The sequence below is a fragment of the Lagenorhynchus albirostris genome, chromosome 3 (genome assembly GCF_949774975.1).
Source record: "Lagenorhynchus albirostris chromosome 3, mLagAlb1.1, whole genome shotgun sequence".
NCBI lineage: Eukaryota > Metazoa > Chordata > Mammalia > Artiodactyla > Delphinidae > Lagenorhynchus > Lagenorhynchus albirostris.
Window position 1 is genome coordinate 34,115,971 of NC_083097.1, and position 16,310 is coordinate 34,132,280.

Consider the following 16,310-nt stretch of genomic DNA (forward strand, 5'->3'; position numbering starts at 1 on the left):
GAGCATTATTTAAAACTGTATGTAACACAGGAGCCACCAATAAGTTATGGCAAATACAGCATTTACACCATTGTGTCACTGAAATCTAGTTGAAAAAACTAACGTGCTATAAAATAAAATACTTTTAAAAACCTTGTTTAGCATATCCTGAGGGACACTACGCATTATTTTCTATTAGCAATTCAAAAAGCGAGCACTCTACCTGTGGAGCTCTCATTTGGACAAGCAACCAAAGGTCAGAAGATTGTGTCATTGGATCATTAAAATTGTAGAACTGAAAAAGTCATGAAAACATACATTTCCTGAGACTTCCAAACTTCCAGTCTGGAATCCTAACAGGGGAGATCCTGAATGGGTAACCTTGGCTAAAACATGTTAGAACTCAAAGAACTTAAAACAACATTAAGCGAAGATGCATGTCTGTCTGTGATTTATATTTAAGTCCGTCCTTGATTCTCTAGCTTGAAGTGTAATTGACAGTGTAGTTAGACTATTACTGCTAGGCATTTCTTATTTATGAAGATCTCATTTTTCATTGGTTTTCTAGTGATTTTTCTCCTCTTAAATATTTGAATTATGTTTGTTCCTACTTACGTAGGAGATACTAATTTTAAGAGTTAAAATGACAATAGAATCAGGTTGAGTGATTAGAGTGCAGTTTCAGCTTGAATAGTGTGTGAGATGTGCATGTTGTGTGTGTCTGTGTGTGTGTGTGTATGTGTGTGTGTGTGTGTGAGGACGTGTGTACACACACAGGTGCATACATACCAAATACTTTATGCTCTAATACATTCATTGTTAGGTGGCACTCCATGAAACGTGAGTTTTCCCAGTATGGCTGAAAGTGAATATTGAGGTCATCATATAGAATATCCTAAGGCTTTTAAAAGATGCCTCCTCATTCTCTGCATTCATATGATTGTGTAGTAATAAGGGAGACATAAGAATAATGGCAGGAGTATCTAAATATTCGTCCTTCGAAATTACAGACAGGAAAGCAAACCCCAAAATGATACCCTTTGTATATTTTCCCTCATCTCAGCCACTCACTCCTTTGATTTCCTGCTGTAGATTGGGTAAAAGTTGGATTTTGTTTCTGTTTTCTTTGCCTTGCAGGACTTGTGATGGAAAAGTCTTAAGAAATAAGCAAAACAAAAAATGCACCAAGATGTATCTCCTACCATTTGGGGGTCTATTTGTAGCCCTTGTGCTCTAACTCTCTGGAAACTCAATGCCCAGCTAAGACAAAGGAGCTTAGGCTGATGGTAAGCTCTGATTGCATACCACTAGTCCTCACCCCCTACCTCTTTATTTAAGGCCCACAGCCTGCTCCCTAAGTGTGTCCCAGAGCAGGGCTAATGGGCAGAAGACAGCCAAAGGCATTTTCTCTCCATTCCCCTTGCAAAGGAATCCCTCCTAGTGAACTCTTCCTCTAGTGGAGGATGCATGGTTCACTTCTACCTGTTCCCTCCTTTAGAAATTAAGGCAAGTCCATTTACTCCCAGTGCCTGTTACTTAGATACTGTACATCCACGTGGACACCAAACATTGGCTTGGAAGTATCTTTTGTCAAACAAGGATTCTATGTGCATATCATTAATAGCAATTAAAAGCTTTCTCTAACTCAGAAACTGGAAAATTAATCTAATGCTTCAGCATGTTTGTTTTTTTCCAGCACCCAAATGACAGGTATGACAAAGCTAATTCTAAGCAAACATAAGAAAGCATCTAAGTTCAAGAAAACACAACATATGTACCTCTATATTTTATTCATTTTTCATTTGTATTGAATATGTTGAAAGATCTGTTTTCTCATATATTTATAAGTTAAATCCTTGTGTCATTGCAAGTGTGCTTCGCTAAAGATCCTCCTGAGGGATGAATAATGAATAGTCAGAGAAAACCTCCCCAAAAAACAACTTCACAGGACATAAATTTCAATAAGCTATAGTCCTTTAGAAAGGATTCATATTCAATTGCATATAAAGAGCAGGTGAGAGAGATAGAAAGACAATAAAACTGCAAGGGGGAGGGAAAGCAGAAAGAAAATTATATTTGTAGATAATTAATATCGATTTTTACAAAAATATTTGAACATGATCAGCTACTCTACTTTCAAAAATCTCATCAACTCTTTTTCATACATTGTTAAGGGTTTTGGTCCTAAAATTAAATTACTTAATATTACCTAAGTTTTCACTTGAAAAGAAGAATTTCACTGTGTCTGTACATGACTGTGTGTGTTTGTGTGTATTTGTGTCTGTCTGCCTGCACAAGAGTGGGTATATATTGATATATTTTGTCTGTTGAGACATATACACACAATTGGAATGGAGATCATATCTGTTGTGTGTATATGCATGCTACTTGGTCAACCACACACACCTGCACACTTTTCATAAATGTTCTCTTCAGTATAAACAATTTCTCTTCCTTCCCCACAGCTGCTAATAAGCACTATTTTCTCATAGTGAGTATTTATAATCTTTTAATCAACTCTTGATTATTTATAATTTTGATGTATGTAACCTTGGAATTAAATCCCTTACCTAGGACTCAGAGATTAAACCACATGTCATACATCTAAATTAACTGAAAGCTGAGAGCATGCTTTTATTTCTCTATGGCCCCATTTTACATGGACTGTGTTTTCCCAGGAAACTATTGAGGTGAGATTATTTCTAAACATGAAGATAAAATAATTCAGAATTGTACAAATTCAGCAAATTTTATAGATTTTTATAAATGCCTCACAATATTCCTGTGAGGCATATTGGTAAGGGCTATCATGCTCTTTTAAGATTGTTTAGAGCTGTCAAGCATCACAAAGACACCAAGGCAGAAGCAGTGCTCAAAGTTGCATTACCATTTTTCTTCCTCATACACCTGGACTATCAAATGGTGGATGGCAGAAACTTTCTGTGAAACTTTGGCCTCTGCCTCAAACTTGACCCTGGGGTGGGACACAGAAGTGATTTTCAATAAGTCTGCCCAAATCACATGTATTTAAGAATCTCCTAAAAATGTTTCACCGATCCTTGAGAGTTCACGGTCATAGTTTCAAAAACATTGCTCTAATTCACTCTGCCACCCTTCCATTTTCCTCAACTTCAAGTAAAAAAACTCACATTGAACCTTCTCAGAATATATTCCTCAAAATCTGGGATTTAGAATGACATATTTGGAAATCTCAATTTGTTAGGAAAGCTTGCTCAATCTTTCATTTCTTTCTTTTCTTCTTTTTATTTTTTCAGTCAAGATAATTATTAGAAGAACTTTTGTAAGAGTTCTTTTCAGAGTTTTCTGATTTTAACAACTCTTGTCATAATTTTTCATTTACTGAGCATTTGTAGGACAATATTAGTTAAGAGATTTCTGAATTAAAATGATATCCATCTCTTCCCCCACCCCCATTTTTCACTATGGAGTTGGCACTAATAGTTCTTCCACAAGAGTTTTTACTCTATATTTATAGCTGCCTTAAATAGAAATACTGTGAAACACTATTGTTTTTATATAACACAAAAATTACTGATTATGGCCACCAATATTACTTATGCAGGGAAACAGATTTGATGCATATTGTTTATGACCCAAAGTTAGTGAGATTGCAGACTACAGAATATTATACCAGGTCCCACAAAACAAGTACATTTCAGCACAACAATGTATTGGTAATACACGTTATGTTGGGCATTTAATTATTTTTAAGTCCCATACAACAGCTGATTAAAAAGAGCGAGCTAGAGAGGGAGCAGAAAGGTTCATTTAGAGGATACACAGTGTAGGAGCCCTAGGTTGAAATCAGAAACACAATCAAGTAAACACTCATAAGTTACAAAAACTAATTCTGAGAAACGAAATGTACTAGTCTTTTTTTATTCCTAACACTAGAAGTAGGTTTTGCTCATCAAATGGGAAATGAAATATTTATAGTAATGTAGAGTATGATAATAATCACTGAAGAAATGGTTTCCCCCTTTTCCCACCCACTTTCAGCCCTTATTCCCTCAGAGACTCAGTGGAATAGGAAGATCAGAGTGTTTATAGATAATATGCCTAATACAGTGAGTTTTCTCTATCTTATTCACTGGCACTCCAAATGGTACTATCAAGTGTTGGCTTCCCCTTCATCAAAGACATAGTTGAGCTTTATGACAGTGCTGATGAAATCACCAAGTTCTACGAAATCGGCAGTGACAATATTGATGCCACTCTCTCCTGGCTTCTGCGTGCGGACCCACTGCATCATGGCAGGAAGAGCTCTGAGAAAAGAAGAAAAAAGAGAAGTCACAGAAGGAAAGATATTATTTTTTGAGCTCATGATTCCCAGGACTTCCTTTAGTTTTTTAACTTATTAAAATAAATGCCCCTATTACAGACACAGAATGGAGAAAAAAGCTAAATGGACAATGGCAAATTCTTAACCTCTGAAGTGACTCTGCAGGAGAAATACAGCCATCGCTGGAATCCACGAGGGATTGGTTCCAGGAATCCCCACAGATACCAAAGTCTGTGGATGTTCAAGTGTCTTATATAAAATGAAGTAGTAAAGTCATCCTTTCTCATCTGCGGTTTCTGCATCCGTGAATTCAACCAACCCGGGACCAATTTTATGCATACGGAACCCTAGGATATGGAAGGATGGCTTGGCTATATTCACTACCTTGGTCCACATTGGACTCCATCTTTGGAGATCTCAGATGCCATGAGAATTTATAGAGAAGCTTCTCCACTAAGGAAACAACATTCTTGCACTCATATTCTAGTTTGGTATAGTGTGATTGCAAATCCTGCAAAGCTATGGGGTAGTGAGGTCAGAGATGCATATATGCACTTAGCAAACATTTATTATGAACCCACTATTTTCAGCAAATATGCTGGATATTGTAAATAGATTTAAGGGCAAAACTCCCTGCATTTGACAAGTGCATGGTTTGGTGGTGGGCAGATGCACAAGGAAGAAAATTTTAATACTGTATAGCACAATCAATGCTCATCCTTTAACCACATTTACTGATCACCTCTTCTGTTCCAGACACCCTTGAAGGCACTTGGAAAACTTGAGTGAACAAAGCAGATACAAATATCCACCTGTGTGGAGCTTACAGTCTAATAAGGAAAGACAAACGATGACTAATAATCATAAATTAATTACATCATTTGATAGGAAGGAATAAGTGCTATTAAAACGCAGCAAAAAAGGAGGATTTGGAGTGCATAGACAGAGAGGTGTGGAGCAGATCGCAACTTAAAATAGGTGCTTACGCAGGTCCATTGACAAGAGGACATTTGTGCGAGGGTTTGAAGGAGACAAGGGAGTTGTCATGTAGAAAGCTAGGGAAAGCGTTTCAGTTCCTGCCATGGCCCTGAAATGGTAGCATGCCTAAATGTGGCAAAAGAAAGAAGAAAGTATTAAAAGATGAAGTTAGAGAAATAATAAGGAAAGGGAGGCAGATGCTGTAGAGCACTGTAGGCTATTATAAGGGTTTTGAGGTTTACTCTGAGCGAAATGGGGAGTCTTTGGAGGATCTTGAGCAGAAGAGTGTTATGATCTGACTTAATTATAAAAGATGATTCATTACCATGACAGCATAGTGGAGAGTCACCTAGCCTAGCTTGCAAAGTTGGGAAAAACTTTTCAGAAGAGTGCTCCCTGAATGTTGAGGGATTAGGAAGATTTAGCTGGGTAAAGGTGGGAACAGGGTGATGCAGTGCATTTTCAGACAGAAGAAATAGCATTCCTTCATTCATTGACAGGAATAGGGCGTGCTTAGGAGTAGGGCGTGCAGACAGATCCAGGAGATGTTAGGAAAGATGCAATATCCTATGACAGCATATTGAAGAGAAACCACTATGACCTAAGGGAGCAGGAAGGGAGGTTGACATGAAAAAGGGATAAATGAACTGAGGTCTGAGAGATGGTAGTGCAATAACAATGAAAGAGTGAGGAAATACATGTGGACATTAATTTCCTGGATGAGATGGAGGGAGAGAGAGAAGTGAGTGGGTAGAGACAATGATGAAATTAAGAATCTCAGAGAAGTTACAAAATTTAAGGAAGTCTTAAAAATGTTGGAGAAATAAGAAGGAACCGGATGATAGAGGGCTTTCAGAAATGTAGACCAACTGAAAGCTGTTAACCAGGGAAATAATATGCTTAGACTTTTGATTCAGAGAGAGTGGTCTGCCTTCATTGTGAACAAATGAATGGAAGAAAGCAAGACTGGGATCAGGGCTAACAATTAGGGAGCTGTGGAAGGAAGCCAGACCAGAGATAATGGTAGCTTACATCTCAGTGGCCACAATAGATATATTTGAAAGGAACTGAGGAGATAAAATGACAACATTTGACTGGTGTGGGATTGGATGTAGATGGAGAGGGAGAAAGAAGCCATGATGATGCCTAGATTTCTAGCGGTATTCTGGCAGGTGAGCATCATTCGCTAATCTTGGAAAGACAGCACTGAAGGCTTTCCAGTGGATGTGCTAAGTTCAATTTGAGACATGTTGACTTTGAGGTGACTTTGGGACATATGAGTTGAGATCTTAATTCACAGTTAAGTACAGTTCTGATATTCAGGACATAGAGCTGGTCAAGAGTCATCACATAGAAAGAATAGTTAGAGCTATGAGCGTGGATAAAATGACCTGGGAAGATAGTATAAAGAAGGACGAGAAGAGAGAATTTGAAAATCAACAACATGGGCAGAAAAGTTGATTCAATTAAAAAAAGAGAGAAGTAGGCATAGAAGTAAGATGAAAATTAGGAGCAGGTAGTGTCATGAAAATAAAGGAGAAAAGAAATCCATGCTTCTTTTGGTTTGTGAGGTTGAAGCATAGAATGTAATATGTGTGTCTTTCTCCAGACCTCAGAAAGTGTATCTAGTCAAACTTGACCCATCCAGGCAAAACTGAATCAACTGCCTTGGACTACATTCATCCTGTGGGTAATACCTTAAAAATTCAGATCCACATTTTTCAGCATACAGATAGAGGAGGATACAAGTGCTTCTAAAAGAGCATAACATTGATTTAAAAGGTCCATTACCAAAAATAAATAAATAAATAAATAAATAAAAGGTCCATTGCCTTCAGAAAATAGACTGGCAGGTGGAGAAATTTGGTCTTCACAACAACAGCTTCAGAAGAGAATTCTATCCTGAAATGAAAAATCTGGATCCCTAGAGCACAGACTCAAGTGTATTCAAGTTCGTTAGAAAGACAGATGCCGTGGCAATGTGTGTGCAGCCACTTGGGTTTGAATTCCATTACTTTCTCTTCTGCACTTGCTAGGGCAGATGGTTATATCTCTGTTGTGAATATAGTATCACCTTGGCATTTTAGAAAAAGCAGACACTCTTTGGAAAAAGTATCAGAACGAGTGCATTTCCTGGGAAGAATAGTTCTCTAGCAGATATACTCACTTTGAGACGTGAGAGGTGGGATAGAGAAGCGTGATGCTGATGTATTAAGTTTAACCAAGTAGCTGGCTTACCAGATCCCTAGGGTACTAGGTTTTGGGAGGCTCCTGAGCAACAGAACCCCCATTTTAGAACCATGACCATCACAGAAAGAGATACTCAGATGCCCACTACTGCTCTAAGACTGAAATTCCTGGGCCTGTATTTAGAACAACTAATCGTTATCCCCATGGAGCTATGTTAGGAGAATATGAGTGCCCTTCTCTGTTTCTCTATAAAATAGATTGCTTTGAGAATTGATGAAATATCATCTTGGAATAGCTTTTAGGCCTCAGGTGAAATAGGAGTTTTACATTTAAATGCTGTTTCTCTGAGTCATGGGAATATTTTTCTTTTTCTGTTCACATATAGTTTTGTAAAGTCAGTATGATACCAAAGACAAAACAAGCAATAACACCAAGTTGAATATGAAATACTCAGACAGACTTAAGTAGAATTATGTTAAACAAAAGACTCAGTATACTGGATTAAAACTAGCAAATGCTACTGAAGTTATGATGATTATTTAGAGTGGCATTTCTTAAACTTTTAAAATTATTCCCCCCTTATGGAGCCTTTTAAAATATTTTTCCCTCCTCACCCTCCTTCTCAATAAAATTTTAATACCACAGATAGACTCTAAATATGCTTATAAGTTGTTTGTATATACCTGTGCTTTTTACGTAAAAAGAGTAAATTTTTTATTTGCCCTCCTGAGAATCAATTTTTATATTAGGTAATTAGAGTAAATTGAAAAGCCTACTCTGGTGGTAATAAAATATTGTCTCAGTGTAATAATTTTCATGGTATAAGACAAACTGGTTAACAAAGACCTACTGTATAGCGCAGGGAGCTCTACTCAATATTCTGTAATGACCTATATGGGAAAAGAATCTAAAATTGAGTGGATATATGTACACGTATAACTGAATCACTTTTCTGTACACCTGAAACTAGCACAACATTGTTAATCAACCATACTCCAATATAAATTTTTTTTTAATTTTTAAAAAATTAAAAAGAAAAACTGGTTTAACTTTAATTAAAAAAAATCACTCATTTCAACAAAGATATACTGTATCTGTGGAAGACAGCGTTCTAGGTGTAGCTCCCTAGAGCCATTTTGGGGTTCAGACCTTCCTCACCTCTCTCCAAGAAACGTTGCCACAGCCCTGCCACCAAATTGCTTTTTCGTGCCTTTTCTACACTACAGTCACAACACTCTTTCTCTCAACCAAATGCATTATTCTTCTACATGAACACTGCAAAGTCTTCTGTCACCTACAAGATCCATAGGCTCTTGATCAGTATATATGAGTCCCTCCATCCTCCCTCACGCATCCACCACACACACCTCTCTTCAGCTGCATTTGTTGCTACTTCCTACATGCTCATTTTTCCTCTAGTAATACTGAAATGCTTATGTTTTCTCCCAAACATCATACCCTGTGGTTTCATGCCTCTTTTTTTTTTTTTTCAGGGCTTCTCTCTATATGAAATACCATTCTTTCTTTCAGTACCCTTCTTGGTCTAATTTCTGCTTGCCCTTCAAGACTTGGTCCAGGCAGCATCTCCATCCCTCAAGTCCAAATCTGGGTGAAGAACTCTTTTCTTGATGCTTTATCCCCATAAGCACAGTTCTGTAACTACACACTGCACATGGCGTTCAGATTTTCCACTTCCATGCCTATTTCTATCAGCACCTGCACACTTTTCAAAAAACAAAAATCATATCATAGTCATCAAAATATCCCCTGTACTTGCCACAATCCCTGGGACCCAAAAGGAAAATAGCACATTTATTGAACTCAAATGTTACCTAGAAATCCTGGTCTCAGCGGTCTCAAAGTCTAACAAGAAAAATGGATGTGAACCAACCATGACAATACAATATGGCACAACAGACATGGGCATAGGATCCTGTGGGAGCATGTAGGTAAAATAATTTATTTCACTTGGGAGAAATTATGGAGAAATTTAAGGAGCATGTCACAAAATAGGTGACATATGAGCTTGGTCAAGACTTTTTAGATAAAGAAGAAGAAAGCATTTCAAGAAAAGGGAACAGCACATCCAATAGAATATGGGCTGTATGGTAGATCTCCAGAACTTATCTCTCATAACAGAAACTTTGTACACGTTAATCATCACCTCCCCATTTCTCCCTCTCTCCAGCACCTGTGAACACCATTCTATTCTCTGCTTCTACGAGTTTGACAGTTTTTGATTACACATATAACTGAGATCACATAGTATTTATATTTCTCTGTCTGGCTTATTTCACTTAGCATAATGCCCTCCTAACAAAACTGTACTGTATGCTAAGATTTGCTAAGAGGGTAGATCCTATGTTAAGTGCTCTTACCACACACACGCATAAAAAAATAATAAAGGGGTCAGGAGGAAACTTTGGGAGGTGATGGATATATTTATAGCCTTGATGGTGATGGTTTCATGGGTATATACCTATCTCCAAACTCATCGAGTTGTATACATTAAAAATGTACAGCATTTTATGTCAGACCTCAATGAAGTATTTTTTTAAGAAAAGCATATGGGCATGAAAGAGAGGACATGATTAGGAAAGACAAGGTGACCAGAGAGTAGGCGCCATGGAGGTGTGGGGACACTAGGGGGACTGACTGGAATAGGGGAGGAACAGGAATGTGTTGGGCCAGATGGTTAACGCCTCCTTTGACAACCTGTGAAGTCAGAGCTTCCCTTTATATGCAGTTAGGTTTGCTGTTGATTTCGTCTAAAGAAGAGTTCTTTGATTTTCCTATGCAATGAAGAATCTAATATTAATTCCATACAAAGTCTATCATCTAATGGCACTGAAACTTGTATTCTCTTCACTTATAAATAAAGAACTTAGGAAGTTCCCTTTGGAAGTTCTCAGATTGCTACGAGATCCTAAAAAGCCCTCATTTGCTCATTCATTCATTCATTTTTTCATATTAGTTCCACCTTTATAACCAAAAAGTTGCTAGCAGAAATTTGAAGAGCATTCACTAATATTATGAAGGAAAATATTTCTTAGTGAAATTATGTAGTCTGAAGAGATTACTAAATTCTCTTTGAATTTGTATATTAATATTTTAGTATCTATTTATGGAATAGTCTCCTTTGGTCTCCTATAATCACATAGAAAGATGTGACTAAATAGATACTGCAATGTTGTCTTTTAAATGCCCCTCTTTTTCTTAATCTCTCATTTTCATTAGATGATGGATTTACAGTGTGGATTTAGACTGTTTATTCGCAAGACCTCACTGACTACCAGGAGAATCATTTCAAGATAAAGAAAAATTTAAATAAAATCCTAGCACTAGTGTCAAATCTGGAGCCAGACTGTTTCTGCTCAAGTCTCAGCACTGGCATTAATTTTGAGCAAGTTAGTTAACACTCTAAGCCTCAGTTTTATCATCTATTACATTAGCATATTAATGAGGATTAAAGTGCTTAGATGAGTGCCTGGCTCTCTGTGAGTGGTAATGTATTGAATATCCACTGAGTGACAGCCCAGGCAATGCCCTGCTCCAGAGTCTCAAAGAAGGAAGGCAGCAGGGAATTCTGAGGGCAACACCCAGCCATAATACAGTTGTGATATAAAAATGAGCCTGCGGGATTTCTTTCCAACCTTCACAATTTCCTATCAATGATAGAAAGTGGGTGGGGGGGATGTCCTCGTGTATAAGGGCAAGACTGGCAATGAAGCTTTAGGGAAGTATCCTTGGAAGGGTTTTTTTGGGGGGGCACATAATTGGGGCAAACGTCCAAATATGCTTTTCCCATCATAGATTCTAACTTAAGTTAGCAAAAGACCAGGTCCAGAACCAAAATTTGGTACATGAAACCTAAAAGCCCTTCTCCAGAATATGGAGCTCTCCTGAGGAAAGGCATCTTCAAACAGTTTGCAGGCTTCTTGGAGAAGAAACAGGCAAGTCTACAGGAATCAGAAAACCTTCCTCCAAGGAAGCAACAGAAGAGCAGCGATGTGGGAGCCAGGTCTTCTGATGTTCTAGCTTTGAGAAACAATTTTGAAAAGATTTAAAGGAAAAGATTTAGGAATTGGAAGTGCTGAGTTCAGTAACCCTCAGTGTGTTGACCCTGACTTATTAATTCATGTCAGTCTCCTACTTAGGATGCTTCAATCACCCCTCACTGCTTTTAGCATGAAGATAAAAATTCTTAACTGGTCTATAGGCTCTGAACAGCAGCTACTAGCTGCTCCTCCAGTTTCATCTCTGGTCCCTCTCTCCCTCACTGAATTCTAGCCACATCCACAGTCTTACTCATCTTGACCAACCTAATTTTCCTCAGGGAACATTGTAAGGGCTGTTGTTTGTTCACTTTTTTTTTTTCCCTTCACCAAGAATACCTCATCTTCCCTGCCCCTTCACTTGACCAACTCACTCACTTTTCTTTCAGGTGATAGTTTAAATGTCACTTCTTCAAAACACTAGTCAGAATTGTAATTATATTTACATGTTTGATCAACACCTGCCCCCTATCTAGACAGCAGTGGCTTTGAGGACAAAGACTGTCTGTTTTCTCATTGTTGGAGCCCAAAGGCTCAGCATAGCACTTGGCATAGACTGAGTACTCAATAAATTTGTATTGAATGAATAGATTTTATTTTTAGAAACAAAAGGTTGAGTTTTAGAATAAAAGTGCATGCAGTAACATAATTCATGGAAAGACTGCTCAGTTTTCCTCACCGTGGCTATTGCCAGATTTTAGTTTGTGAATTCACTGCTATTTTGCTAAACAAAAGTCTTTTAAAAATTAACTTGAAGGATTTTAACTTTTCTGTACTTGGCAGGTCTTACTGGCAAATTTCCAAATTGAACAGTCAATTTGCAAAACGCCTTTCCTGCATTATACGTAAAGTGTCCTGAGAGTCTGTGTTAATAACGACAATAGTAGTCATCATCTCTCTAAGAATAAAGTTTATTAGCATTAAACTTAATTAAACAGATTTCTTTATTTACTATCAATTTATTGTTAATTATAATTACCTATCATTTAATTAGAATTAAATTTATTAGGAACCCATGTCAAATTCATATTCAAGTGTGTGTGTATACCTAATACTTTTACAAAAAATGCATTTTATACATGCTACTTCTCTAAATTCTCTAAACTGTTGTATTTTGTGGTTATGAAGGAACAATGTGGATAATAAAACACTTGAATCTTTCAGTGAATTTTATTTGAATATATTTAATTTTCAATGAAATGTTTCTTTTGTTGAACGAAATAGAATCTTTAAATTGAATTAATTTTTACAGAACTCTCTGATGCCCTTGGAAATAAAGATTACAATGAAATGTCAGAGCCTTGTTACTGCCTTTCTTAAACCCAGCCTCTCCTGAGAAATGGAGGCTTCATTGGTCTGCAAAATTTAAAATAACGATCACAGGTCTTTCTTCCCTTGGGCAACTGAGTCACTCAGGACCAACTAATTCAACTCAAGTCTGACATATTTAAAATGTGATTTCCTGTCAATCTAGCCATTTCTGAAGGCTTAGAAATTTCACTTGAAAATGTAAAGGAGAGAAAGATGAAACAAAAAGAAACTCCCAAAAGGTTGGCATTTCATGCACTGAATCATACAGTGATTGATAAAAGGCAGGGCCTTTGCACCTGTAGTTTTAAACCCCAGAAAGGGCTTCAGGATAACTTCAGGTAGACAGATGGATGTATCTCAGAGATTGTAACTTGCATGAAGACAAGGCTTAGCATTTTTTGCTAAACCTGTTTCTGTTTAGAAAGGAGCATATCTGATTTATGCCTGATAAAAATAACTCATTTTTGGAAAAAAAACCTTTTTCCCCTGATATTGCATTCAGAGAAAGAATGAAGTCATGTGAATGATCTGCAAAAAAAATGCCCTAAAATCAACTCTAGAGATTTTAGAGGACTTAGGCTTTCTTGAATAAGAGACTAAAGTCCTCCCAAGTCTTCCTATGACAAGTACTATGTACTTTCAGAACTAAATCCCCACAACTATTTAGGTGTAAAACAGAAAATAATGGAAGTTACAACTAAACATATAGCTGGTTTGAATTTATCCCTCTGTGGCCACGAAAGGAAGAAATCCCTCTCTCCTTAACCTTCCCAGATTCTCTGCTCAAATCAAGTTCAAACTCCATCTGCAGCTTGATAAAGACATCTGTTCAATGCATATTTATAAAGCACCTCTTATGTGCTACATATTATTCTGTGTGCTGAGGATGCCAGGGTGCTCAGAAAGAGACCCAACCCTTGCCCTCTTGGTGTATACCTTCTAGTTGGGGAGAGAGAGATTTATTAAAAACAAACAACAAGCACCATTTATTGAAGAGGCTGTCTTTTCTCCATTGTATATTCTTGCCTCCTTTATCAAAGATAAGGTGACCATAGGTGCATGGGTTTATTTCTGGGCTTTCTATCCTGTTCCATTGATCTATATTTCTGTTTTTGTACCAGTACCATACTGTCTTGATTACCGTAGCTTTGTAGTATAGTCTGAATTCAGGGAGTCTGATTCCTCCAGCTCCGTTTTTCTTTCTCAAGATTGCTTTGGCTATTCAGGGTCTTTTGTGTTTCCATACAAATACCCTGAGAAAACCATAATTCAAAAAGAGTCATGTACCACAATGTTCATTGCAGTACTATTTACAATAGCCAGAACATGGAAGCACCCTAAGTGTCCATTGACAGATGTATGGATAAAGAAGACATGGCACAGTATACAATGGAATATTACTCAGCCATAAAAGAAACAAAATTGAGTTATTTGTAGTGAGGTGGATGGACTTAGAGTCTGTCATACAGAGTGAAGTAAGTCAGAAAGAGAAAAACAAATATCGTATGCTAACACATATAAATGGGATCTAAAAAAAAAAATCGTTCTGAAGAACGTAGGGGCAGGACAGGAATAAAGATGCAGACATAGAGAATGGACTTGAGGACACGGGGAGGGGGAAGGGTAAGCTGGGACAAAGTGAGAGAGTGGGATTGACATATATACACTACCAAATATAAAATAGATAGCTAGTGGGAAGCAGCCACATAGCACAGGGAGATCAGCTCAGTGCTTTGTGACCACCTAGCGAGGTGGGATAGGGAGGGTCGGGGGGAGACGCAAGAGGGAGAGGATATGGGGACATATGTATACATATAGTTGATTCACTTTGTTATAAAGCAGAAACTAACACACCATTGTAAAGCAATTATACTCCAATAAAGATGTTAGAAAAAAAATAAAGACTATGTAAAGTAAAAACAAAAACAAAAAAATGAACAAACAAAAACTGTCAAGTCAACTGGATTGGTGTTGAGAGAAATTTCAGTTCTGTCCTGACTATAGTAATGTCTTTTATTGTGTTTTAAAATCTTGCATAAATTATATTAACCCCGTGAGTCCCAATTTTTCCTATTTGGAAAATTAGGTGTGACAACACTTGGGGTAGACACCTCCGCACAAGGTGATGACCTCTATGTGGGTACTATTCAGATGTAAGGTCGGGGTTGCTCATAACACCTCGGCCACAGCCATGAGGGCTGACATGCTCCGGGGGCCACGAGATAAGGACACAAGAGCCACTGTCACACCAGGAATATCGGGGGACTGACCCTCGCCTTCACCCTAACTATCCTAGCCGCCTTCAGTTTTCAAAGGGACAGATTCCAAGTTCTCAAGAAGACATGGGAACAATCCCACCTCCCTCTCATGCCTGGAAGTTTGTTAGTTTAGTTTAGCTTTGTGTTTGTTTGACAAAAAGTAATGCAGTCACATCAAAGCAAAAGACGCCATCTGTTTCCTTTGATGATGGCAAAAGTAGCCCTTTTTATTGTGGCAAGGAAGAAAACCGTCAAAAATCCATTTTCAATTAAAATAAGATCATATAAACTGCAAGAAGAATGGTGTTTAGAGTTCATAAGATGTGCTGTGTCCTCAGGCCCATCACTCCCTTCAGCCCCTGTTTCAGAATAAGCCATAAACCCTGCCAGGAGACAGAATATGAGCACAGCCAGCCCTCGATGGGGCCTCTGCACTATTCTGTCTGCTGATTTTCTAAGGGAGAGAAGGAAGAAAGAAAGCTTCGTACATTCTAAACAAAGAGACCCTTCAGTGTATTAATAAGATTTAGACTGCCAATGAGGCAGACAGTGGGCTTTCTTTCAAGGGTAGAGTCTCAATATGATGAACACATCTGTGTGGGATCAAGTGTTCTCACCTCACAGTCTCTTCCTCAGTACCAAATAGCGGCTCACTCAGAACAAATGCTCCGGGAATCTGGGGACTCAAAGCTCAGAAGCAATTTACTTTACTCAAAGCATACAGTTTCTATCTGCTGGCACCTGCCTGTCCTTTCTCCTCTTTGGAAAGATTTCCATTTGCAGAGAAAGAGCTGCTGCTCACCTGTGCAGAAAAGAAGTTTTAACATTTCTGGTTTTACCTGGAACAAACATGTCAAGGACTATCTAGGTTTATCCCTTCACTCTCAATTGTTCCTGACTTGGGGATCCTGGATCTCGGGATAGCAGAGGTAATAATGTTGAAAGTCACAAAAGAAATCAGTCACCCATGAACTGTGGTCACACAGCTTAATTGAAATGCTGCTCTTCTTAACAATGGGCAGAATCATTTTATCAGTTCAGGTTTAGTATTGACCATCTGCTGCTTATTTGAAATTCTAGTGGAAATCTGCATGCTTTTAATTTTAACGATGGAGAGATAAATTATTACCTATAAAATATACATGTATTAAGAGAAGATGGTCTCTGTGAGGAAAAATGGTGTAAGAGATTCTTTGTTTAAACTGAATTATAGTTTCTGTACAATATTATATAAGT

General features: G+C 37.8%; 1 protein-coding gene across 1 annotated transcript in view; it reads right to left on the bottom strand.

Annotated features, from left to right (window-relative positions):
• Nucleotides 1–4,111: 4,111 nt before the first annotated feature.
• The window catches only part of PLCXD3 (phosphatidylinositol specific phospholipase C X domain containing 3), a 191,793-nt gene continuing 179,594 nt past the window's right edge, over nucleotides 4,112–16,310 (bottom strand). The window contains exon 3 of the mRNA XM_060146043.1: nucleotides 4,112–4,265. Coding sequence (XP_060002026.1) covers nucleotides 4,112–4,265 — 154 coding nt within the window. The remainder of the gene's footprint in view (nucleotides 4,266–16,310) is intronic.